The 27,565-nt window shown below is 42.2% G+C and overlaps 1 protein-coding gene across 4 annotated transcripts in view; it reads right to left on the reverse strand.

The window, feature by feature from the left end:
• Gramd1c (GRAM domain containing 1C) overlaps nt 1-27,565 on the reverse strand; it is a 96,229-nt gene that overhangs the window by 60,532 nt on the left and 8,132 nt on the right. For all 4 annotated transcript variants that reach the window (XM_048422416.3, XM_048422418.3, XM_048422417.3 and 1 more), the window contains 2 exons: nt 18,896-18,980; nt 365-468 (listed from right to left, as the gene is read on the reverse strand). In XM_048422416.3, coding sequence (XP_048278373.3) covers nt 365-468; nt 18,896-18,980 — 189 coding nt within the window. The remainder of the gene's footprint in view (nt 1-364; nt 469-18,895; nt 18,981-27,565) is intronic.

Genomic DNA, 27,565 nt, shown 5'->3' on the forward strand with positions numbered 1-27,565 from the left:
GCTCCCTTTCCTATTCTGCCCATCAATTCCATCATCTAGCATTAGGACTGGGTGTGAAAGACAGTGGGAGTTCAGGCTCCACATTTAAACTCTGAGAACAATGTAGACAGTCTGTCAAGTAACCATGGTTTTGGCAGTCAATCTCTTCCAACCAAACTGTAGTAAGTACAAATGGGGCTGATGTATTGAAATTAGAAAAATATTTTACACATTTACACATGTATAAACACATTATACTTACATAAACATAGATACACAAATACATATGATTTTACTTTTGAATCATCCTGCTTTTAAGAATACTGTGTATATTTCTGACTATGCAATTATTTCTATCAACAAATCAAGTGCAAACATATCTTACTGTAGTTTCCCATCTGAAGATGTTGCTATAGAAACACAGCCAGTTTTCTGAAAGGTACAGCCGCCCCTGAAGCAAAATATCCCTCTGAAGGGCACAAGCATAATCTATATAGACAAAAATGAGAAAGTTATTCACAAAAATCTGACAACTGAATATAAACGTTGTACTACTTCAGCTCAGGGACAGTCATCTCTGTTCACTCGTTCACGTATTCATTCATTCAAATGCTCCATACCAGTTATTTTGTTATGCACTAAGCTCACTAGAAATATTTCATACCCTCATGGAACTTTGTAAATGAAAGGTAGGTGGGATAGTTAATATTGTCAACCTGGTAGAACCTGGAATCATCCAGGAGACAGGCCTCTGGGCATGCCTGTGGGGGATTGTCTCAGTCAGATTAATTGAAGAAAGTCCCACCTCTAATGAATGTGGGCAGTACCACTCCATGGGCTGGGGTCCCAGACTGCATAAAATGGAGAAAACTTCTCTTTCTGATTGTTAGTGCAATGTAACAAGCCACCTCAAATCCTGCCATGGTGACTTCCTCACCCTAACTGTCATGGACCATTGAGTCAAAATGAAACTGTTCTCCTCCCAGTTGCTTTTGTCAGGGCTTTTTACAGCAGCCACAGAAAAGCAGTCCCTCGCAGTAGGGAGACCCTAACTGTAGTGAAGAACAGAGGTGGAAGCAGATTGGTCAGTGATGGAGGAGCAGAGAAAGGGGAATGCCAGTGCCTAGCTGCTCCCCACTTCCCTTCTTGTTCAGTACAGGACACAGCTCATGGGTGTGATCCACCTTCAGGGTTTTCCACCCCAGTTAAAGCTCCTGGATTTTCGCTCACAAACCCTCCCAGAGGTGTGACTCCTAGGAGATTCAAAATCCAGTCAGGTCGACAACAAAGATCAACCATCAGCAAATACAAAAACTAGTTTGGTGACTAAAGCACAGAGAAAATTACAAAAACACAGAACAAGAATCATGTCCATTAGGGGAAGGTATGGAAAGAACATTATCAGGAATGACTTCCCTAAATAAGAACACTAAGTGAGTGTTCTTAAGAAAAGAATCCAAGCCTGGTGGTGGTAGTGCATGCCTTTAATTCCAGCACCTGGGTGGCAGAGGCAGGTGGATCTCTGTGAGTTGGAGGCAAGCCTGGTCTACAAGAGCTAGTTCTAGGACAGGCTCCAAAGCTACAGAGAAACTCTATCTTGAAAAACCTAAAAAAAAGAAAAAGAAAAAAGAAAAGAAAAGAATCCAAGCTGGACGGTGGTGGTGTGTGCCTTTAATCCCAGCAATTGGGAGGTAGACGCAGGCGGATCTCTGAATTTGAGGCCAGTCTGTTCTACAGAAAGAGTTCCAGGACAGCAGGACTACATGAAGAAACCCTATTTCAAAAAACAGAAAAATACAAAGGTCAGTAAAGAGTTGACAAAATTATGATGGACCAGCACATGCAAAGGCTACAGAGTCGAAAAGCAGACATCATATTTGAGAACTTGTTGGCAGAGGCCAGTCAAATTTCTCAAATATTGTTTGTTTACATTTAAAGGGGGATATGTTATAGAAATTTGTATTGGTATGAATCTTGGTTTATTGATACAACTTTAAGGTCAGTTTTGTTATATGCATATTTCTGCTCTTGATTAAGGTATTATATTTATATAGCTCACTTAAAAATGTAATATATAATTTTAAAATATAGGTTAATAGATCTATAAAAGTCAAGCTTGTAGTCATATTAGTTAGGTTTTCTAGATATATAGAAATATATTTCAGTTAGATAAATAATCTTTTTTTCCGTCTCCCTCTTGGAGAGGCAGCTTCTGCCTCTCTCTCTCTCTCTCTCTCTCTCTCTCTCTCTCTCTCTCTCTCTCTCTCTCTCTTCTCTCTCTCTCTCTCTCTCTCTCTGCCTCTCTGCTCTTCTCCCATTCTCTCTTCCCCCTCCATAACCCACTAAATAAATATCCAACCTCACTGTGCATGGCGCGCCTATCCATGTGTCTCTCACCCAGCACATGGTTCCCTGCCCAGGACCAGCCACATTTGGAGACCTGCGGGATGGTCTCATGGCGTGCCCATCTGTCTGTCTCTCCTCACGGCCTGCTGCAGCCACTGGGGAACTGTGTCATCCCTGTCTAGGACTGGCTGCTCTCAGGCCCTGCTGTTCGCTGCCTGCTGCCACATGGTCTCTTGTGCTGTCCCTACCTGGGACCCTCTGCCTGCCGCCACTAGGGCACCTGCAGTGTTTCTGCCACTGCAGCCTCCAGGGATCTTCAGCATTTTTATTTTTACCATTACACTGGTGCCGAGACTCAGATGGCTCTCCCACCCTGAGCCCCACTCCCAGGGTTGGGATTCAAAACCAGGTATTTTTTTATCACAACAACCACGTGTTCCATATGCCTGAGCTCAATTTCTACAGCATAATTTCTATGCATAACACTGGCTTCAATTGGTGTAAGAGACACCAGACATTTCCATACCACAAACACCAGACAGGAACAAACAGACCAGCTATACCAGGATATGACCAGCACCCAGCCTTCAAATTTCCCCCCAAAGACAATGCCCACAAATAAGCAGGAGGCAGTCTTGGGAATCTGCCACCCCAATTCTCTTAACCTGTAGTGCCTAACTTCCTGTCTTTTTATTATAAAAAAAAAAAGAGAAGGGAATATAATGATCTGTCTCTTTACGAGACAAGCCACACCCATTCCCTTCCCCATCCATCTGCTGAGGCAGGCAGATTTTCCTTCCTGCTTTCAGCCTGACTCTCTCTTTTTCCATCTCCCTCTTGGAGAGGTGGCTTCTCTCTCTCTCTCTCTCTCTCTCTCTCTCTCTCTCTCTCTTTCTCTCTCTCTCTCTCTCTCCTCTCTCTCTCTTCTCCCCTCTCTGCTCTTCTCCTCTTCTTCCCTCCCCCTCCATAACCCACTAAATAAACATCCAACCTCACTCTGCAAAAAAAAAGATAAATAATCTTCAAACCTTTCAAAAACATACAGAATATGACATTTAAAATGTTTTTAAAACTAGGATTTTTCATGACAGTGAGACCTATCTGCTCCTGGTAGCACCAATATATTAAAAAAATAATGAGCAAAAATAATAATGGGAACCAAAGAGGCTCCTTATGGAGTTTGTTGGCCATTTGGGCAAGATACTGCTCTTGCCTGGACTGCTTGATGTTATGCTGTGTGAGCTGGACATGCAGGATCCATGGTGAGATGACTGCTGAACTTGCCTAAAGGTGAGATGATTCTTTTGGGTTCCTGCTTCATAAAAGAGTCTGCTAGACATTCTGCAGGACATAGAAGAAAATGACTGACAAACTGCCAATATAGGCAAAACTGTCTTTAAAATTTCCTGCTTCATGGAAAAAATTGTCAGATACTATGGATCTGTAGGCTAAAGATGGTTGCCACAACTTTACAAAAGAAATTTGGGTGACTGTCCAGGCTGTGAGATGTCTCTACCAATTCTAGAGTTTTAAAAGTTGCTTACAATGCACTTCCTATTAACTAAGGTAATATTATCCTTCTGAGGTCTTTGATGAAGTTAAAAAAATAAATAATTATAATTATGATAAAATATAAAATAAGTATAAATATTATAACTATAATTTTTGTTTAGTACCTGTTTTATTCCAGATAATTTTACTATATTAAAATTAAAGCCTTCCTTTTTATTTAAAAAGAAAAGGGTGTAATGATTCAGCCACACAACATGGCTGACACTTCCCGGTTCCAGGGCCATGCATATTCAAACAAACTCCCAGGCAGAAGTGCCTAATGGCCCCAGGAATCTTAAAGGACCCCACGTGATCCATGTGCAGCGTGGTTGCATCATCTATGTATGATGCAGCTGCATGAGCCTTGTGTGCATGTGTGAGCTCTGTCACCTGTGGTGACATAACCACGCCATCCCCCATGTGCATGCACTAGGCAGCCTTTAAAAGCTAGAGGCACCATCTTCAGCTCTCTCTCTCTCTCTCTCTCTCTCTCTCTCTCTCTTTCCACACCAACCTTCACCAGGCCTGTACACCCCCCCCATAAACTCCTAAGTGGGTCTGTTGCAAGTTCCGTGTTTCCTTCTCACTCGTGCCAGGTAATTTCCTTGGTGCCATGACTCCCAGAAGTGTTAGCCATGTTGTGTGGCTGAATCATTACAAAGGGGAAATGGTGTGGAAAGTCCTTCTGTATATGTGTTGTTTTTATTGGTTAGTAACAAAGAAGTTGCTTTCGGCCAGTGGCTTAACAGAATATAGCCAGGCTAAAAGAGGTATATATATATATATATATATATATATATATATATATATATATATATATAGAGAGAGAGAGAGAGAGAGAGAGAGAGAGAGAGAGTAGATGGAGTCAAAGAAAAATCATGTAGCCATCCTCAGGAGACAGGAACCTCCACTGGAGCCCACTGGAACAAGCCACAGCCATGTGGTGATACATAGATTAATAGAAATGGGTTGATTTAAGATATAAGAGTTGCCAGAAATACGCTTAATACTGTTATTGGCCAAACAGTATTTCAATTAATACAAATTTCTGTGTGATTATTTCAGCTCTGAGCAGCTGGAAATTAATGAGCAGCCTCCGCCAACAAGAGCTAAAAAAGACTAGCTAGGTATGGTGACACATACTTTTAATCCCAACGCTCAGAAGGCAGGACAGACAGATCCCTGTGAGTTCCAGGCCAGCCAGGTCTCTTTTGTGACCCTGCCTCAAAAGAGAAAGGAAGTGGGAGGGTAAGGTTACTAAAAGGTTGAAAGGTCTTGTAACTCATTAAAGAATGAAGAATGAACCAGGAGAAGCTACTCATGAGCTTCAAGTGGAAGGAACATTATGAAATCTCTGGTTTTAAGCGCCACTCTATGCAGGTTGTGAAAATGATTTTTTTCTGTGACCTTGCACAACCTTAGAGATGGAGCTAACTGGGGCAACAGGGAATAAAGAAACAACACACACATACAGAAAAGTTGGAGTTGGGCAGGTCACGCACTTGGATGAAGATGCACCAGCAGTAGCCTGGAAACATCTCTTTTATTGTATGAATCTGAATTGAGAGGCAGGGTTATTATATGCAACTGAACAAGGAGACTAGTTTTTAATCTTGGTGCAGGTTCTGTAGGGGAGCAGTCATTGGGAATGAAGCAGCTGTGACTGATACTTTCTGCATACACTGAGCTAAAGGCCAATCTTTTGTCAACACTCTTCTTGGACCAGGGGAAGACTTTGCCATTTTTCTGAGCCTGGCCCTGGGAATACTTTGCCATTCTCACAAATCATGAGATTCATGAGGGATTGGGGTCCTTGAGATGGCTATGCTCAGGGATGTCAAGAGCATACATTCACTCAGAGCTTCCGCCCCAGATTCTGGTAAGTCAACTACAAGTTTTGGGGAAAGTTGAGGGTGACTCATACCAGAAAGATTAAGATTGAGAGACATTTAGGAAATAGTACTAATAGGGAATTCATGATAGAATTGATTAGAAGTTAGATAAGAATAAGAGAATGATCAGAAAACTGAATGAAGCTAGAGATATATGCTAACGTGTGTTTAGCACCCACAAAGTCCTGGATTACATCCCCAGCAAAACACACACAGACACACACACACATACACACCTGTACATAATTTAATTCAGTTTCAAGGATGATCCTGTCTACATCAACACTAAACTCTTATAAAATCAAGTCTTCCATTAAGATGGAAGAACAAGGAGAAGGAGGAAGAAAACATGTTATTGCCTACCAAACAAGTTAATAATACAATGGTTTACAGTGTATTAAAAATATAGGCAGGCTTAAAAGAAAAAAAGGTTAAAGTTCTTAAAAAAGAAAGAAAGAGAGTAGTTGGGCGTGGTGATACACACCATTAATTCCAATACCTGGGCAGAGGTAGGTCAACACCTCTGTGACTTCAAGGTGTGGTAGCACATGCCTTTAATCCCAAAGTTTGGGAAGCAGAGGCAGACAGACCTCTGTGAATTCAAGGTGTGGTGGTAGACACCTTTAATACCAGCACTTGGGAGGCAGAGACAGAGGGATCTCTGTGAGTTCAAGGACAGCCTGGTCTACAGAGTTATTCCAGGACAAAGATATGCAGAGGACTTGTCTCTAAAAGTAAAAGTAAAAAATAAAAGAAATAAAGGCTAAAGTAAAGCCACATAAATATGGAAAATACACAGAGAATCTTGATACTATACGTTATTATGCTCTCTTTGAATTGTTTGAATGCTGAAGAAGAAGCAACAGCTGCCAAAAGATATTTGTTTATAAATGTTGCTGAATTAATCCAAGATAGGTATTTTGGAAATACTTTGACTTCAAAATTGAAGTCAAAAGGTATGTTACTTTGAAGAAGAGGATTTGTTTTTATTTCCACAGAAAATGAGAGGCTGTGGATTCATTCTGAGATAAGAAAAATCCAGTTTGATCGAGGAAGACCACCTGAGAAATCTTTGGTAGGAACAGATGGCCTAAGTTCTACATCCAGAACAGATTCAAGACTGCTGCCTGAGATGATCAAGACTCACAGGATACTCCAGTCAGGACTTGATTATAACTCTAAATTTTCTTGAGGTCACCATAAGATTATCAACACCCCCAACCAGCAGGAAGTAACCTGGAATACTATACCCACATTCACAAAAAAAAAAAAAAAAAAATGGACGATGGGTATTTTCCTTTGTTTAAAAAAAAAGAGGGGAAGTGGTGTGGAAGAATTGTCTGTATTCTGTCAATCTGTTTATTTTGAATTAACGCTGATTGGCTAGGCAGGAATTATAGGTGAGTCAACCAGACAGGATGTAGAGGTGGGGCAATGAGAACAGGAGAATGCCAGGAAGGAGGAAGCCCATTCCTTGCAGTCCAGCTGAAACCACCAAGAGGCAAGGTGTAACCTGCCCAGCTGAGAAAGGTACTGAGCCATGTGGCTAGCATAGATAAGAACAATGGGTTAATATAAGCTACCAGAGCTAATAAGAAGCCTGAGCTAATGGGCCAATCAGTTTTATAACTTATGGAGATCTCTGTGTGATTTTCTTTGGTGCTTGTCGGCTGTGGGGTACCAGGTGGGACAAAAACCCCAACAAGCAGGCCCCTCATTGTTACAGTTTTAATTGACAACTTACTCTCTAGAATTACCTAAGAGTCTCAATGAGAGACTGTCTAGACTGGATTGGCCTGTGGGCATGTTTTAGAGAAATATCTTGCTTACATTAATAATTAAAGTGGGAAGACTAGACTGTAGCTACCAAAGTTTCTTCCCTTCTCTCCTGGCGATTCGCAGGGCCGTGTGACCTCCGGCTTCCTGGAGACTCTGCACTAGCTCTGGCTTGAGGGGATAACCTAGCTAGAACCTGGTTCTCTTTGTTATGGTGATTCCACTTGTATTCAAAGTCTTAGCAATGGGCCGATAGCCTGCCTCCCCTAGCTGACCCTGCCCGAGGGGCCGGGAAGCTTTAATCTTCCCTCCTGCTCCTGGATGGGAGGAGGCCTTGCATTTTCGGTCCTTCTAGCCCACTGGTATAAATACCTGACTTGAGATTAATAAAGTGGCCATTTACTCTTGTGAATGAGCACAGGTTTCTTTTGTGTGTGTGTCTCTTTTTTCAACCCTCAGGATAATCGTCCCTTCTCATGGGCCCGAGTTCAGGAAGCGTGCAGCCTGGGTCGGGCGTGGGTATCCATTGGGAAGTGCCGACTCTTACACTAGACCGTGTGGGTGACACTGTTCCCTGGGTTTTAGTCCTAGCCAGTGTAAGAGCGAGAGTGAGTACTGAGCAAAGGCAGGTATGCATTCATCACTCTTGGTTCTGACTACCGATGCGATGTAAACAGCTCCCTCATCATGATGGATGACAACCTGGACCTGTGAACTCAAACCAATCCTTCTTCTTTAGTTGCTTTCATCAGGATATTTTGTCTTAGCAACTGAAGAGGAAACAAGGACTAGTTTGCTTTCACTCTAGTGCCAAGAAACTTGGGAGAAGAGGAGGGGCTAGTTTGGCTGCACTTCCCTGCCACCGGCTATCATCACCGCAGGACCTGGAGCAGAAACCAAGCAAGAGCACTCTTCACCGGCTCACTCCCCATGGCTTGTTCAGTTTGCTTTCTTCTCTCACCCAGAACCACCTGCCCAGAGTTAGCACTGCTCACAGGGAGTTAAGCCCTGTCACCTCAATCATGAATCAAGAAAATGCCCACAGACATTTACAGGCCAGTGTGACAGAGACTAGGGCCCCTCTCCAGGTGACTCAGTTTATGCTGAGTTGGCAAAAACCAACAAGCATAAACATTATGCCTCTACAGTTTAGATACTGCTCGGTGACTCATTTGAACCATAGGGACAAACTACTGACAACGCAAGATTCGAAGAGTTTCTGTAAGGTGATTATGATAACTGCTACATTTTAAAACTGCAAAGGTAATTTTTTATTTTAAAATGAAAGTTGTCAGGCATAGTGGTGCACACTTTTAATCCTAGCACTCAGGAGGCAGAGGCAGGTGGATCTCTGTGAGTTCGAGGCCAGCCTAACATAAGGAGTTACAGGACAGCCAGGGTTATATCACAAGATTCTGCTTCAAACAAAATTCAAACTTCAACAAGAAAGTTGAATAAGCCTCAAACTAGTCTTAAACTATTTAACCTTAGTTGTGTTAAAATTCTAAACAAACACCGAAAACTAAAAACTGAGCAAGGTAGTCAACACCAAACAAAAACTCCCAGTGAATCACTAAGCAGATTGGGTTGCTCACTCAGTAGCAGGTGTAGCCCAGTTAGACTGGGTTGAAGGTTGTCTTCAGGTTCCACAACATCGTTATCTTAACCACAGAGACATTTTTTATCATCCAGTGCTTCTCGAACTTCAGAAATACCTGGTTGACTGATTAACACAGTGTGTCAACCCTGCCCCACAGCTCTGATAGGCCTGGAGCAAGGTCAACGGGATTACCTCACAACTGTCAGGTGGTGCTGGCTTTGTGCTGCAGATCACCCTGCACTATTTTATACTAAGTATGTTGAAAGCTACATACCTGAAATATTTTAACGGAAGAATATTTGGTATGCGTTGACAGACTTTTCAGTAACTTTTAAATGTGGCTTCCCTGATGCATGTGCTATCATGATAAATGGAGACCACAGTAAAATTGCTTCAAATTGTGCCAAAGAAAATAAATAAACATAAAGTATAGCAAAGGCATTACATTATATCACACACAAGAGATAAAGCATTTTCTTTTAAAAAGCAAAAATTAAACATTTTTTTGTACTCCCAACTTAGCTTCTTTTAAATGAGTATCTACTATAAAAGTAATCATCATTTCGGGAAGAAACGGTCTACCTGGTCAGTTATGTTAACAGTCGGATTCACCTAGGAGGGAATAAGAAAATAATGCTTATCAAAGATGGTTGTTGGGGACTTTGTAACTTTATAATGGTTTGCTAGAAAGCTGTTAGTAATGATGAAGAAATTAACCGAGCTCCTTAGGTCGGTTAAATGTATTCTCTGTCCTACTACATAGAACTTAGGCACACTGTCCATCTGAGAGGCAGCAATTAGGATAATGTGCCTTTTCTTTTTCTTTTGTTCTTCCTGTCAAGTTGGGAGCATAGGCCCCAGCCCCTCGCATCTATCCCAGCCCCAGACCTGGTCTGGACTCCAAATCCCAGCAGACCAGGTCCTGACCCCTCTCTGGGGATGGGTCAGGACCACTCCCCCAGTGCTCTCCGAAAGAGGAACACATTCCCAAGGCTTCCCGGTTCCCCCTCCAGGCCACCTGAGAGCGCAGAACTTCCATTAAACCTGGATATTTCTTAATTCGGCATGTCAGCAGGGAGCTCGTGTTAGAAAATATTCCTAACACTTCCTTTGCTTTTTCTTGTTTGTTTTAGAGACAGGATCTCACTATGTAGCTCTGGCTGGCCTGGAACTCACTGTGTAAACCAAGCTGGCCTGGAACTCACAAGAGATTCGCCTTCCTTTGCCTTCCAAGTGCTCAGACTTGTGGAGTGTACCACAATACCCAGGTTATAAAAATAAAACAAACAAACAAAAAAAATCCTACAATGCCAGGAAATAGAGGGTTCCAAATATTTCATTTTGCCACGATGGTCACTAAACCTTACCAGACGTATAAAAAAAAAAGATTCCTTAAAACAACATTTTAAAGATTGCTTTTAGATTTGGTATTTAAATTACAAGGAAAAAACCCTCTCCTTTTTTATTTTGTTGGCTTTTTACTTGCAACAACTGAAGAGTAAATATAAATTGAAAAAGAGAAAAAGAAAATAATCTGCTTCTCTCTGGGCTGACAGGGAGATGGACTTTCCTTTGGTTTTTCTCAGAGTATTTTCTTCTTATGACTTGTCAGTTCTTTTCCTGATCCTTGAAGGGGATTTAAATTTTTCCAAAAAGCTAAACAGGCTTCTTGCCAGCTGCACAGCCCAGGGAAGAAGTTTATTCCAGGACCCAGGAGCCATCCAGGAAGCCGAGAGCCTAACTTCACTGGCTTCCTGTCACAAAACCACCGGTCAGAAGATGTGTCTACCCTTCCAGTGGATCTTACCCACTAGCTGTCCCTGCTGGTTTCCCTAATTACTAGGTAAAGTTGAGACAAATTAAATGTGACACATGGTGATGTCAACTTGGTTTATTTCGGGACTGGTCATTCTTTCTTCTTTTTTCTCTCTCCTTTCCTCCCTCCCTCCTTCCCTCGCTTCCTCCTTCCCTTTCTTCCTTCATTTCATGCAGGTTCTCACACAGCTCAGCCAGGCTGACCTCACACTCACTCTGAAGCTAATGATGACCTTGAACCCTAATCCCCCTGCCTCCACCCCTTCTGCTGAAATCTCTGACCTGTATGGCCACACCCAGTTTATCTGGTACTGAGGAAGGAACCTGAGGTGCACACTCTACCCACTGAAGGCATCTTCAGCACCCAGCTATATCTAAACTTTGGAAGCAATTTCCAGCCAACTGTGTCTGCCTGACTATCAGTGTCTGTGAGTTTTGTTCTTATTTGTAGGCTTTGCTTTGCTACCATTGTTGTTTTCAGACAGGGACTATATAGCTCAAGTTGGTGGTGCACTCATTGTGTGTCATAGGCTAGCCTGACACTTGGTGTCTTCTGCCTCCAAATGCTAGACTTGCAGACATGTATCACCATGGCTGGCTCACATTTTAGTTTATGTTTAATCAATAACAAATTGCTTTTTTAAAATGTATTCTTCTGCCTTTGTGGAGAGGTATTCTGAATTGGCAACAGATTTTGTACTGAATTATATGTCTTCAATACAACATTATCCTGTTTATACCTCAGTCCTGTTCACCTAGATAATCAGAGAACTCAAGATAAATTTTGAGCAATAACATCACCAAAAAAGAAGAGTCTCCCAAACAAGTCTTTTAAAGAGTAAAAGTATGCATGCCATTACTTAAAAAAAGCAATGCATATAAGTGGTGTAAGTTGGAAGGGATACTAGCTAGACGTATGTTTATTTCCTTCCCCTTCTACAAACATCTTTTGAGATGACAAAGACGACATTTAATCAATTAAATTTAAGGGAGTGCTGAGGGTGGGGTAGGGAGGTACATTAGTGGACTCAGAGATTATATACTGTTTAAGAAGACAGGAAGCAGATGCCAAGGAATAAACCTTCATATAAAATAAATGAATGGCGCCTGGGCTCCAAAATGGACAAGAGAAGGCTGCAGCAGAGGGATTTCTCATTCCCTACCTGTGCACAGAGGTGAGTTTGGAACAGGGACAGGCACGCAGTAACTGACAGACTCCTAGGCAGACCTAAGCCACACTCACCTCCTCTCCAAACACTGGCAGCACCAGTCCCCCAGCTTCAATATAAGAGAAACAGAAATGGTGGGAGCACACAAAAATAGTGCAGCCTCTGGTGTGTTTGTGTCACAGAGTAAACATCTCCTTTCAACAAGCAAGAATGGGAGGAGGTGTCATCCAAAGGCCGTATGTTCAAGGCTCAGTTCCCAGCCTGCAGCACTACTTAGAGATGACAGAACCCGTGAACTGGCAGGGGGGGTCTATTGGGAGGAAACTGGGTCACTGTGATGTGGCGGCTTCATCCACTACCCCACTACACAGACCCTGCAATAATTAACTGCTTCAACACAAGCCCCAAAGCAATGACAATATGGACCACGGATGGGAACATCCGAAACCAGGAGTCAAAGTTAGTTCTTCTTTTCTCTTCCAAGTTGATTACCTTGGTGTTTTGTCACTGGATAGTGGGTGGCCTGTGAGACAGGTCATTCAGCATGCCTCTTTCCACTTTCCCACACACAAGATTGCTCTTGGGTAAACAAGGTGGATGCCTCCAGAGGGAAACCACTCCAACTGTTCAGTCTCGTCCTGCATTCTCAGCCATAGACTACATAGCTCATATTCTTCCCATGTGCAGTCTTCCTCACACCAGCCTAGCCTTATCCTGACACTCAGACCCAGATCATTCCAAAGCTAAAGCAACTTTTTTTAAAAATTTTTTAATTGATATTTATTGAGCTCTACATTTTTCTCTGCTCCCCTCCTTACCTTTCCCCTCCCCACTTTAACCTTACCCCCAAGGTCCCCATGCTCCCAATTTACTCAGGAGATCTTGTCTTTTTATACTTTCTACTTCCCATATAGATTACATCTATGTAAGTCTTTCTTAGTCCACATTGTTGTCTAAGTTCTCTGGGATTGTAGTTTGTAGGCTGGCTTTCGTTGTTTTATGTTTAAACCCACTTATGAGTGAGTACATGTGATAATTGTCTTTCTGTGTCTGGGTTACCTCACTCAAAATAATGTTTTCTAGCTCCATCCATTTTCCTGCAAAATTCAAGATGTCGTTATTTTTTTTCTGCTGTGTAGTACTCCACTGTGTAAATGCACCACATTTTTCTTATCCATTCTTCAATCGAGGGTCATTAGGTTGTTTCTAGGTTCTGGCTATGACAAACAAAGCTGCTATGAACATAGTTGAGCACATGTCCTTGTGGCATGATTGAGCATTCTTTGGATATATACCCAAAAGTGGTATTACTGGATCTTGAGGAAGGTTGTTTCCTAATTTTCTGAGAAATCACCACACTGACATCCAAAGGGATTGTACCAGCTTGCATTCCCACCAACAATGTAGAAATGTTCCCTTTTCCCCACAGCCTCTCCAGCATAAGTTGTCATCAGTGTAAAACAACTTTTAAAATATGAAGAGAACAGGAGAATTCTGGGAAGCAGGAAGCTCCCTCCGCAGTTCTGCCCAGACCACCGGAGAGGAAAGATGTAAGCTGTCCCGCTGGAAAAGGTACTGAGCCGTGTGGCTAACGTATATAAGGATAATGGGGTAACATAAGTTATAAGAGTTAACAAGAAGCCTGAGCTAATGGGCCAATCAGTTTATAATCTTATGGAGTCTTGTATGTGATTTTCCTTGGGAGTTGCCGGCTGTGGGGTACCGGGTGAGACAGACACCCCAACAAGCCAGCCCCTCATGTTACATAAGAGTAAGTGATTTATTTGGGAGCCGGGTGGTGGGACTCCCAAAAAACAAAAGAGTATGACACTAAACAGATTTGAAACCATTTTCTGACCTCTGCTGTTACTAAGCACACACATGGTGACATGCATGCAGATAAAACACACATACACATAAAACATAGATTTCTATAAATTCCAATACATGCTCAATTCCTTTTTTCTTTTTATTTTCTTTTTTGGTCTGTGTATCCCAGGCTGTCTTCAAACTCACAGAAATCCACCAGCCTCTGCCTCCTAAGTGCCAGGATTAAAGGTGTGCACTACAACATCTGGCAACTATCAGTATTAATCCCGTTGCCCAAGGTTCCCTTTCCCATGCCCTAGCCCCGCCCCACTCTAGCTATAGTCATGGTGAGCTGGAAGCATTGAGGGTATTGATATGCCCCATAGTATCATTTTCCTACAGGTTGAATTACTGGCTCAAATGTAGTTATAGATTTTAATAAAGATTTCTTAGCTCAAGATTAGTAGAGAAAAAAAAAGAGAAGACTCAAATGAATATGAGGAGTAAAAAAAAATATCATGTTAATGCAGACATTTGGAAATTTTCAACAACATTTATGGCCATGCCACCACAAATGCACTTGATTGCACAGCTAAGCAGGGCTGGACCCAGTTAGTACTTGGATGGGAAAATTCTTCTACAGGATAGCTAGAAGAGCTGTAATCTTGCACTTATGCTTAAGATAAATAGACTAACAATCTAAACAAGGACTACATCTATCAAAGGGGGTCATAAGCCCTTAAAATAGGGTTACCAGGGTCCAACACCAAATGTTGGTTGATTAGCATGTACGCATCTGGAATGTTCTCATCGGTGATGCTAGTACTTTACCCATCAGTATTAGATGCTAGGCAGGGAATAATGTTGGCTAAGTTAGTTTTATCAATACTCAGGGGTCAGTTAAAATATTTCCAAAAACTCTCTTCTGGCATAAGAATGGAGAGTAAGAGCTGAGTAGACCGTAACTTTAGATACGACTCGGCTCCCTAGATCATAGCTGCTGCCACTGCTGCTGCCGCCTCTTCCTTCAGTCACTAATGACTTTTACCAAACCCAAACGACTAAGTTTCAGCCCCTGTATTTTCTTTATTTTTACTGTATGTCCATTGGTGTTTTACCTGCATGCATGTCTGTAGGAGGGGGTCAGATCCCCTGGAGCTGGAGTTACAGTTGTGAGCAGCTCTGTGGGTACTGAGAGTTGAACCCTGGGTCCTCTGAAAGAGCAGCCAGAGCTCTTAAATGCTGAGCTGTTTCACTTTTTGAGATAGGGTCTCTCATTGAACCTGGGGTTCATCGATTGATCTAGGAAAACTGGCCATGAGCTTCACTGCTTTGCCTGTCCCTGCCCCCCCCTTGCTGGGGCCACAGAAGAGAGAGCAATCACCACATATGGCTTTTATACGGGTTCTAGGTTTCAGACTCAGGTCCTTACACTTATTCAGCAAACACTTCACCAACAGAGCCATCCCTCCAGCCCCTAAACTTCTGAAACTTAAATTTTTAGCGAGCATAGAAATTATCTAAATATGCTTGGGATTCTGGAAGATTGTTGCTCCTCCATAACTGTTTAATTATTCAAGCATTTATTCATAGCAATATGGACTCATGGATATTTATTTGATTCTTCAGGGTTTTAGCCCAAATCATTGTTATTTTATTGCTGAAGATATTCTAACTTTGAACATTAGCAAATGTTTCAAGTTGTTGCCTGTTTTCATTTTCTTAACCCACTGTTGGTACTGTAACAATAACACGCTTCATCCTCACTGGTCTTGAGTCGTTACTGTTTGTCTCAGGGTTTCTATTGCTGTGAAGAGACACTATGACCATGGCAACTCTCCTAAAGGAAACCACTTAATTGGGGCTGGCGTACAGTTTCAGAGGTTACATTATCATCATGGAGAGACGCATGGCAGCACGCAGACTGACACGGGGCTGGAGAAGGAGCTAAGGGTCCTACATCTGGATGAGAAGACAGCAGGAGTCCGTGTACTGGGTGGAGCTTGAGCATGTGAAACCTCAAAGCCCACCCCCAACACACTTCCTCCAACAAGACCACACCTACTCTAACAAGGCTCACCTCCTAATAGTGTCAGTACCTATGGGCCAAGTATTCAAACACTTAAGTCTATGGGGACCATACTTATTCAAACCACCACACTGCTCCAGCAGTTTCTTCAGGAAGAGTGGTGCTTAGGAAACCCAGACATGGATTCTAGACACATTCCTTGCTGCTAGAGTCTCAGCAGACAGAGATAGGGAGTCGACAGCTGGAGTCACGCCTCCAAAGCCATGGGTTCTAACTCCTCAGATTAAATCACAAAGGGAAGTTTAAATGTTTCTTACCTTAAAAAGAACTACACCTGTACTAAACACGTATAAAATTTTTCAGGCTACTATTCCCTAAAAACTACACACAACACCATTTACATATTATTTACATTGTGTGAGGCACTAGTAGCTATCCAGAGGTGATTTAACACGCAAAGGAATGTGCTTGGGTTTCATGGAAACGCTGTACTATTTTATGCAAGGATTGAGTAGCCATGGACTTTGAAAGTAGACTTCGTGGATCCAATTTCCTGACCTATCAAAGGGCAACTGTTGGGGAATATTATTTTAAGGTGTGTTGTTTTGTTTCTGCTGCTTTTGTTTAATTCTGTGAAGACCTGAATGGCCAATAGGGAGGCACGAGCAAGGGTAGGTGGGGCTAGCAGGCAAAGTATACATAGAAGGAGAAACAAGGAGGTTCAGCTACACAATCCATGGAGTAAGAGTGAGATTTACAGAAGTAAGAAAATGGGAAAAACTCAGAGGCAAAAGGCAGAGGGGATACTACAAGTTAAGAAAAGCTGGCAAGAAACAAGCCAAGCTAAGGCCAGATGTTTATAACTAAGAATAAGCCTCCATGTGATTTCTTTGGGAGCTGGGTTGTAGGCCCCCCAAAAAGCTAAAAGAGTAAAACATCACACAACAAGCAATTACATATGCCAACCCACTCTTGATGGAATCATTGCACTCATTTAAGACACAGTTACATCGTCATGATTAGCATTCTATCCTGGCATGTTCCTGATTCATTGATTATTATTAAAAATGTTAAGCAACCAAGTTCCTCAACAAAGATGTGGCCCAGGAAATTCATGTAACCACCACCCTGATGCCATGTGACCCATGAACACTCAAGTAACCACCACCCAAACTCCATAGAGAACCATCCTAACCCCACAAAAGTTCCCGGGTCAGCCACTCTCCCCTTTGTATCAGTTTCTGAAATATCTACAGTAAACATGTTTATTGTACCAGTCAGAAAAAAATGTGTGTTAAAAATAAACACACAAACTGAAAAAAATGTATAAAAGACAAAACACTAGTAGACAAATTATACAGATAGAAAGGTCACTCTTTCTCTGCATTTTCCTAGGTGGCTTTCCAGCTTGACAATGAGTATTTTTCACTACATAATGAAATTAATATCTTTCAAAAAAGTACAAATCACCATGCATGGTGGTAACACACCTATAATCCTAGTACTTGGAAGGCAGAGGCAGGAGGATAGCTCCAAGTTTAAGGCCAGCCATTCCAAGCCAACTAGGAGTACATAGCAACACTATGCCTCAACAAAATAAAGCAAGGTCAGAGTGAAAAGGATACATTTTAGAACTATTTCTATGAAAAGCATTTGGTTTTAAGTGGGAGGCTAGCAAGTAACATTGGAAACACAGCAAAAGAGTTATAATTGTCTTTAACAATTAACAATTAACATTCCATTATAATGAAGAGCTAACTATCTCTCTGTTCCCTCTAAACCCTTTCATACCCTACCACCACTTTCCCATCAATTTCATATTTAAATTTTTTATCATAAGAATATATTTCTTCTGCTGGGTGTGGTGACAATTGTCTGTGATCACAGCACTTGGAAGGTGTGGCATTCAAAATCATGCTCAGATACCTACTGAGTCTGAGACCAACCTAGGTACATCAGACCTGATTTCATTCCCCAGAAGTCATACGAATCTGGATGTGGGGCCTGTAGCAATGGCTCTGGGGTTAAGAGCACTGGATACTCTTCCTGAGGACCCAGGTTTGATCCCTAGCACCTACATGGTGACTCACACCTGTAACTCCAGTTCTAAGGGATACAATGCCCTCTTTTGTCCTCAGAAGGCACACACACACACACACACACAGAGCACAAGATACACATGCAGGCAAATGCCTATACACACAAAAATAATAAAGTTAAGTTCAATTTGTAAGATTTGAAGTTGAGTATGGTGATGTACTTGGGATCTCAGCAACGGGGAAGAAGACAGAAGGAATGTAATCAACTGGTGAGCTTCAGGTTCAATAACAGACCCAGTCTCAAAACACAGGGTGAATTGATTTGAAGACATTCAACATTGGCCCCTGGCTTCCACACACATGTACAGCTATATGCCAGTGTACTTACATATTTGTATGTACATACACAAATACACACAATAAAGCATTTCTGTAATGGTAATGACTAGATTTGCTACCCCGAAGCCTACTACACACAAACTCAACATGAACCATAACATGAATAATAGCTTATTTCTAAGTGGATTCCTAGAATATTCTTATTAAATCGCTCTGTCAGTACACTTGTTGAAGAGTATAGTTTTCTCAGCAGAGTTACTATATGATGAGTATCAAATCTAATCTTCCTTACAAAGTCATATATGGAAGTACCAGGAGAAACCATAAGGGCACACTTCTTCGAACATAGTATCTCAGAGGTCAGAAGTCACTGTTCCCCTACCTAGACTTGGCTTAAGCTTGTCTGTCAAACAGGATGCGGCTTTCCTTACAAAACTGTAAGTAATGGTGGGACATCATTTCCTTAAGGCAGTCCCTCCTGCACGAAGCCCTAACTGTCTCCCCGTATTGTCGTTTGTTGCGCTTTTCCGTGTCTGGGGGGCTCTGAGTACCTGCTATCAGTTTCTCGGAGTCGGGCAGGTGTGTGAACTGCTGTTTGTACTCCTCATTCCTGTCCTTATAGGTGGAACTCGAGATCTGAAATGAAAAAAAGATTAGATTTCTGTTTACTTCCACTTGAAATAGCTTAGAAAACACATTCAAAGCGAAACTTAAAAATCGCTTACTTTCTGTCAACGTTATGTCCTAATATGAAAGGGGCACAAACATTTCCAAAGCCGTCGGTGTGACAGTTCTGTGAATGCAGGACAGAGGAGGCGGGGCTGACATGGAGAAAGCAGAAAAGCTGTGTTTTAAGTAAAAGGGAAAACCCTAAAGTCATCTGGGCAGACTGAGGGTATGGTCCCAACTGGAATGAGCCACGTGGAGATTAGCAAAGGCCTTGGCGGAGAGATCGAGAAGGAAATGAGGCCATGTGGGCTTGATACTGTCCTGACCAAACACCGCAGATCTGTGAGCAGACACCAGAGACGGCCTGAGCCGCCCACACATTCCCGCCTAGTGACGTGAGAGATATGAGAAGCCATAGAAACTGGGACAATTGAGACGAGCTTGAACTTTGGCCACATTACCTAATTACACACAGGTCTGTCAGTAGAAGGAAAAGCCTTTCTGGACCTTTGCATTTGAGCTCACCATTTAGTAAGCACTGACCAATAGATAGGGCGACTCCTAGAAAGTCAGCCTTAAAAAGAAAAGAAAATCGCTGATAGATATCGCAGAACTGCTCGTTCCCACACACCACGGGACAAACCCAGATTTACGCTGAGTTCTTAACTAAACAAACACAACAACAATGACAAGGCGTTGGGGCAGGGAGACTGCAGTCAGAATTCAGAATGCTTATGAGGCAGGTGAATAGGGCAGAGAGCAAAACCCAGAAGGCCTCCTGCACAGCCTTACAAAACTGACGTGGAAAGAGCGCTCTGGCAAAGAGGAATGCTGGACTCCGCAGCTGAGGCAGACCCGAAGTGGTTCACGCCACCAACACAAGCGCAGTGCAGAGGCCTCCAGAGTCTCCAAAGACAATCCAGGGCTCGCACTGCTACTAAATCTCACCCCAAATGGTGGGTGTATATACATATATACATGTACACACATACATATACAATACAATATAACACACACCACATGAAATTCTATGTAGGACTACACGCAGCAGACAAATTATACACAGAAAAGCGTAGCTCTAGCCTGCCTTCTCCTTCGGAAGCTCATCTTTCTTTAAATTCTCTTTCTTTGCTTGCTACTATCTAACCATCTCTGGTGAATTCTTTGTAGCAGGACTCAAGAACTGAGCCCCACTGGAGATAACCCTCTTATCTCCAGTATCACTAACACTATCAGAATTATCCAACTGGCAATAAAGATTATAAAACAGGAGGAGCAGCAGGAAAGAGAAAGTCAGCAGGCAATAAAAACAATCTATGATGGTTCCGGGCATTGGATTTAAGAGTTTAGGACATCAAAGAAATGATCGGCCTACTGTTCAAAGAACTAACGCAAACCATGCTTGATGAATTTAGGGTTTTTCCTAGCTTCAACTTGGCAGCTTAGAGCCGCCTAAGATGAAAGCCTGAGATGAAAGTTGAGGTATTGCCTAGATTAAATTGGCCTGTGGGCACGTCTGTGAAGGGTTAGCTTGATTATGAACTGATGCAGGAGAGCCCAATCCACTGTGGGCAGCGCTGCTCCCAGTCAGGTGGCCCCGTGGTTCTAAGAAAGCTAGCTGAGCCTGAGCCAGCGAGCAGGGCAACAAACTGCTTTTCATGGTTTCTGCTTTGAGCGCCTGCTTGAGTTCCTGACCTCAATGATGAACTGTTACCTGGAAGTAGAAGTCAAATAAAGCCTTTTGTCCCAAATCCGTTTTTGGTCATGGTGTTGAGCGACAGAATACTAGACAGGGGTAAAGGTACTTGTCTCTCAGCCTGATGACCGGAGCTCAATATCCAGGACCCAAAAGGTGGAAAGAGAAAACAGACTCCCACAGATTGTCCTCTGGCCTCCACATACAAGTTAACACACACACACACACACACACGCTCATGCACACAAATGTACAAACTAAAATAGTTTTTAAAATAATAGCCTAAAATATTTGACAAACAAAAACTGGAGGGTAGAGAAGCAAATATAATATGAAACATGAGCAACAGACAATAAAATGTCTATTTTAAGTCTAACTATATCCTATGTATTAGTATAATCAGACTACATAACAGAGGTTAGGAAGAAAGGGGGAAAAACAAGGGTATAGAATAATTTAAAAGCCATGCTCAAGAACTCAGAAGAGGGGGCTGGAGAGATGACTCAGCGTTTAAGAGCACTGACTGCTCTTCCAGAGGACCTGGGTTCAATTCCCAGCACTCACATGGCAGCTCACAACTGTCTGAAGATCCAGTTCCAGGGGATCTGACACCTTCATACCAATGCACATAAAATAAAGTAAAATAAACTATAAGAAATATTTAAAAAAACAAACAAACAAACAAAAAAAGAACTCAGAAGAGGAAAAATACATTTTTTAAATTAAAAAAATATAGTAAAGAAAAGAATAATATTTTATTGAAACACACACACAAAAAAAGCAATAAGCCATCTAAGTGAGAAGGAGATCATTCTTTTAATACACCCAACTCAATGGGCAGACTCCTATCAAGACCGATGAAGAAAAGCAAAGAGAGAGAATATATGAATTATTAATTATTAAAAAGAGGATAACACTGTAGACACCACAGAGCCCAAAGGAAATAAGGGGAAATCTACATACCCCTATAACACATAAATATATCACCTTGGAGGAACTCCCTGGTTCCTCAAAATAAACCAACTACTACAGCTCAGTCATTATGAAATAGCTCATTTAAGTTGGCCCACAACCTACAAGGAAATTGAATATATAATTTCAAATTTCCCAAAACAGAAATCTCCAGGCCTAGATGGCTTCACTGGAGAAATCGTGAATGTTTAAAAACTCAGTTCCAGTTCTGCACAATCCTTTCCAAATATTAAATTAGAAAAGAGCAAATCTCAATTCCTTGTGTGAAGCAAGTATTACTCTAATATCAAAACTGATAAGAAATATTACAAAGACAAAAAATGATAGAAAAATAGCCTCAGGAGTACAGATGCAAAAACCCTTAAAGTGTGAACAAATACCCTTCGGCAATATGAAAAAAAATGAGTAACACAGCATGACCCAGGGACCCATGACTGCCTTAATAGGCAAAAGTTTATCAATGTGATCCACGGTATTAATCAGCTAAAAAGAAGAAAAAAATCATAGCTTTCACTTGATGCGGAGCTAATGTGTGACACAGTTCAGTGCCAACTTGTCCTTACAGCAAGCCAACCCACCCAAGGTGTCAACACAAAGGAACTTCCTCAACCTGAGATAAAACACTGATTCTCTAAGGAAGGCTCGGAGACACGCTGGGATCCCCGACACCCTAAGGAAGGCTCGGAGACACGCTGGGATCCCCGACACCCTAAGGAAGGCTCGGAGACACGCTGGGATCCCCGACACCCTAAGGAAGGCTCGAGACACACTGGGATCCCCATAACCCAGTGTAGCCGACAGCTTGCTACTAAAGACTTTCTATTGCCTTAAAACCCTGTCTGAGTAGTCTTCTCTGGTGGGTACCCCACAACAGTTGTGGGGCCGACTCCGCCTGGGCACAGGGTCTGCTCTGGAGTGTGGTTGAAATGCAGTGACACTCCATTGGTGACAAATGATTTTTTTTCCTTTCAAAGCCCCCAAAAGATATTTTTAATGGTAATGTAGGCATCCTTAGAGAAATAAGGTTTTAATAAGTTATGAACTTATCCTCGCCCAGTCCTTTATCTCTTTGTAAAACTACACGTCAAATTTGACACAGGAAGATCAGACCCAAAATCTAAAAGCCAGTGTGCCAGTCAGCTTTCTGCCACTAAATTTGCAGGGGAGAGGGTAAGACACAGTTTCTACCCAGCCCTGGTAGTCCTGGAACTCGCTCTGTAAACCAGGCTGGCCTCAAACTCACAGAGACCTGCCTGCCTCTGCCTCTTGAGTACTGGAATTAAAGGGATTAATATTAAAATAGCCACTTATTTTTAATTATTGGAAGAGGAGTATGCATACATAAGTGTGGGTACCAATGGATTTCCTGAAGCTGGAGTTACAGGTGGTTAGGAACTGCAAAGATGCTGGGAACTGAACATAAGAGCCTCTAAAGAGCAGTCCACACTCAGTGTGGAGCCGTCTCCCAGCCCCAGACTGTACTCTTCAATGGCCTTCACAACCCCATCTTCAAGTTCCCTAGCTGCTCTCCAGTCTTCCCTAACCAAAAACAGTGTGCTGCTCGCCCTTAACCAGCTTCCTGCCTTGCCCTTTGTGAACACTACAGTTTCTTTTGTTTTGTTATTTTTTGTTTTGTTTCATTAGCTAGATTTCAGTTTCTTTTATAAATTTCTGTTCTTCCAAATCTGAGATTCTAAACATCTAAGTCCATTTTTTTTCCTTTCTGTCATAGTTAGACTTAAATATTTCCATCCAGTCTACAAAGTTCCTCATCGATATGACTAGTGCTTGAAGATATATTACCCATTTATGTTTTTATCTATTTCTCCCCACCGAGCTACAATCTCCTCTACTACCCCATAGCTGTATAAGTTTTGGAAGCCCAGTATGTCATTTATCAATTTTCCTTCTGCTCACTCGTAGAGTATTACACTCAATTCCCAAACTCTTAGGCGAAACTCACTCCCACCTCCACCTAAGCCCAGGCTTAGCAAGACAAGTTTCTTTGTTTTCAGTTTGAAGACGTAGATTTCCTTCCTTGCCAACGTTTCACAGAAGAGACAACTCTTTCGGTGTCATGGCCTTCTAAAGCATCCTCAGTCCTCACCCGTGGAAGATCAAGGCATCATCTCCTAGCCCGAGTCACCATTACATCAGCACACCGCTCAGGGCTGCCGAGGCGTTAGATCAGCACTCCGGTGACTCAGAGCTGCCAAGGCATTAGATCAGCACTATGGTGGCTGAGGGCTGCTGTGGCATTAGCCCACATGCCTACAACTCTAGTGATGCTTTCATTCTTTACTTTAGCCCTTAAGTATTTTCTCTGCTATTTTGTAACCCCAGAGAAGCATGGGCATGTTGTAACGAGGCTGGGGAGATGTCTCAGAGGGGACGTGTGTTGAGGCCTTCAGATCACCCACATCCGGGTATAAGCAGCCAGGCACAACAGCACACACATGTAACCCCAACCTTAGGTTGAGAGGGAAGAGAACTGCAGGTCCTGGGGCGTCCTGGGGTGCTCTAACAAAAACAGTGAGCTCCAGATCCAGAGAGAGAGAGAGAGATCCTGGCTCAAAACATAAGGTAGAGGGCCAGCAAGATGGCTCAGGGGGTAAAGCACCGAGTCTAGTGATCTAAGTTTGATTTCTAAGTCCCACCAAAATAGAAGAGACTCACGTAAGTTATCCTCGGACTACACACACTACGGCACACGTGTCCATAAATGTACATGTATGCATGTACAAAATAAATGAAATTTTAAAACTTAAATCTGGGCTAAAAAGGTGGCTCAGCAATTAAGAACACTGGCTGGTTTTCTAGGGAACCAGGGCTTAATTCCCAGTACCCTCATGGTGGCACAAACAACCCTCTACAACTCCAGTTCCAGGTGTCTGATGCCCTCTTCTGGCCTCCTTGGGCACTGCATAAACATGGTACACAGACATGCATGCAGGCAAAACACTCTCATCTATAAAAATAATAAGTAAGGGGGGAGGGAGAACTGTGGTTGGTATGTAAAAATAATTTTAAAAAGAGAGGAAAGAAAAGTCTAGTGGCATTAAGTATATTCACCTTGTGCAGCCATCAGTACCATATGTTGGCACACTAAGAGACCTTATTTTATGCTATCCTAGCCATTTTCATTTATATAATTTTACATGCATAAAGAACCATCATTTAGCAGGGCGGTGGTGGCACACACCTTTAATCCCAGCACTTGGGAGGCAGAGACAGGCGGATCTCTGTGAGTTCGAGGCCAGCCTGGTCTACAAGAGCTAGTTTCAGGACAGCCTCCAAAGCTACAGCAAAACCCTGTCTCGAAAAACAACAAAAACAAACAAACAAACAAAAACCCCAAACCAACCAACCAAACAAAAAACCCAAACCATCATTTAAAAAATAATAATAAATAAATCTCCAAAAATGTAGTTTAAATCTAAAAACATATACTAACATAGAAAGCAGCTAAGGAAGTCACCCAACATCAACCCGTGGCCTTCACACCTGTATACAGAGGTGTGTGCACCCACACACATATTCACATACCAAACACACACAATTTACAACACTGTACCCAACATTTCTTGACAGTTTTACTAAAATGTTCATTTAAGTTAAACAGCCCCCTCCTCCTATTGCAAGAAATATTAACTCCTGTTAAATGTAAAAATACTAGAAGATACCTCAATTTATAAAATAGTGCTCTGTGCATGTGTGTGTATACATAGATATAGTAATTTTCAAATAGGATTAACTTTCTTTTTTTTTCCCTTTTTTCTTATTTTGGTTTTTCAAGACAGGGTTTCTCTGTGTAACAGCCCTGGTTGTTCTGGAACTCTCTTTGTAGGCCAGGCTGGCCTTGAACTCACTGAGAGCCACCTGTCTCTGCCTCCCAAGTGCTGGGATTAAAGGCGTGCGCCACCAGCACCCAGTTTAGAATTAAGTTTCTTAAAAACTATGAAACTGAAAGGCAACTTCATTCTGTTTTTAGGTCATCGAGTAAAACATAGCATAGACTTCATAGGTTTGAATGAACCTGGGCTGTGCTTGCCCTGGCACACAACGTGACTGTAGGGCAGCTTTTTCCCAAACTCGCCAAAGTACATCACAAACACACTAATTAATCCCGTGGGGCCTCTTTTGACAAAATATATAGCACAGCATTAGCTACTCCTATGTGTGCAAACGCACCAGAGCTGCGCTAAGTCTCAGCCCCACTTTTAAGTAGAAGAACTTAGCTGTGAGAAGTCTGAGCACAACCACAAGTCAGGCAGGACAGAGCTGAGCCTCGTGGCTCCTGGGACAGTCAAATACACTGGACTGCGACCCAGAAGCTGCTTTCAAGCCTCTTCCATGGTGGTTATCATCTGAATACAGTATTCAAGATGCAAATGTTTTTATTCTTAAATGTTTTAGAGCAAAAAGAAAGACATAATTTGAATTCTAAGCACTTTTTAAATTCTCCTGCTTCATCTTTTTCCTGTTTCTCTTTCTAAATCAAATATCCAGTATTTACATCTCCTCTATTCTATGTGTATTTAGGATTATTAAAATCGCAGTTGTTTAAAGAAAACATATAGACTTTAATTTTAGTTACAAATTTTAGAAAATAATTTTTTTACTTTTAAAATAATACCATCAGTTAGACTAGCTAATAAGAAAATGAGTATACACAGGTGAGAAACATTTTCAAAGAGGAACTTAATAAAATATCAAAGTAAGAAAGGATGGTCAATGATCAACACCATACCCAAGAACTAGTGTATCTAACAACGGGTTAAGTTATGCCATCTTCCAAATGCACAGCACAAAATCCCAGAGGCCCCTTCCTACTCCCACTAGGGGCTACAACTGCACAGCACTAGGAGCTAACTAAACAAACAGACCCGCTGCAGATCTGCCTGCTTCTCCTCTGCGATTTCTGCTCCACATAGGATACATCGTTATTTTAGTTCGTAAGGAAAAGTTAAACTATTTCATTCCTTTTGCCGTATACCTTTTCCTAACAAGTAAAAGACAAAAAGCATAAATATTTATTTGCCATTAACTTCATTTTCATTAGCCCCTGTTTAACTGCGTGCCACTGACTGACCTAAGACACACCGGTGTTGTCAGATTATGACTCAGTATCTGTTTACAGCTGAAGTTGCATCCTAGGTCTACATCCCCGAGCACCTACAGTCTATCCCAATGTCCTTTCAATCTAATTAATCTTACATCACACTTACATCACATGCCCTCTCAGTTCAGTACTGTAGGACAACCGCCTGCATGAATTATTCTACATTTCTGATTTTCCTTAGCTCTTCAAACGTCAAACTGTAAGAAGTTTGGGACCTGTTTACCAGACACCTTCTTGGAGCTGTCAGAGCAATGACAGCAGGTCCTCCCATGGGTAAGAAGGGTGCCAGTTGTCTCCCTGGAGATCAGCTGTAGTGCTGCATCCCCTGTGGGCCTGAAGGATCAGAACTGTAGATGAGGGGAAGCTACGCTGCAGGACTCAGGGCAGTCCACTCCTCCACGGCTGGAGACACAAAGAGCACAGAGCAGGCTGGGTGAGGGGAGGGGGGGGGATATAGCACAGCGGGAGAGCGTTACTTAGCATAAGAAAGTCCCTGGGTTAGATTCCTGGAATCAAAGGAGGAAGTGAGGGAGGTGGAGTCAGTGTTTAAGAGCACTCACTGGATGCTCTTCCAGAGATCCTGAGTTTAATTCTCAGCAACCCCATGGTGGCTCACAACCATCTATAATGGGGATCTGATGCCCTCTTCTGGCATGCAGGTATACATGCAGGCAGAGCACTCTAAATAAATAAATAAATAAATAAATAAAGGAGGAAGTGAGGGAGAGACCAAGAGACTTTAAAAATCTTAGTCTTGCTGGG

This window comes from Myodes glareolus, chromosome 2 (genome assembly GCF_982192425.1).
Source record: "Myodes glareolus chromosome 2, mMyoGla1.1, whole genome shotgun sequence".
Lineage (NCBI taxonomy): Eukaryota > Metazoa > Chordata > Mammalia > Rodentia > Cricetidae > Myodes > Myodes glareolus.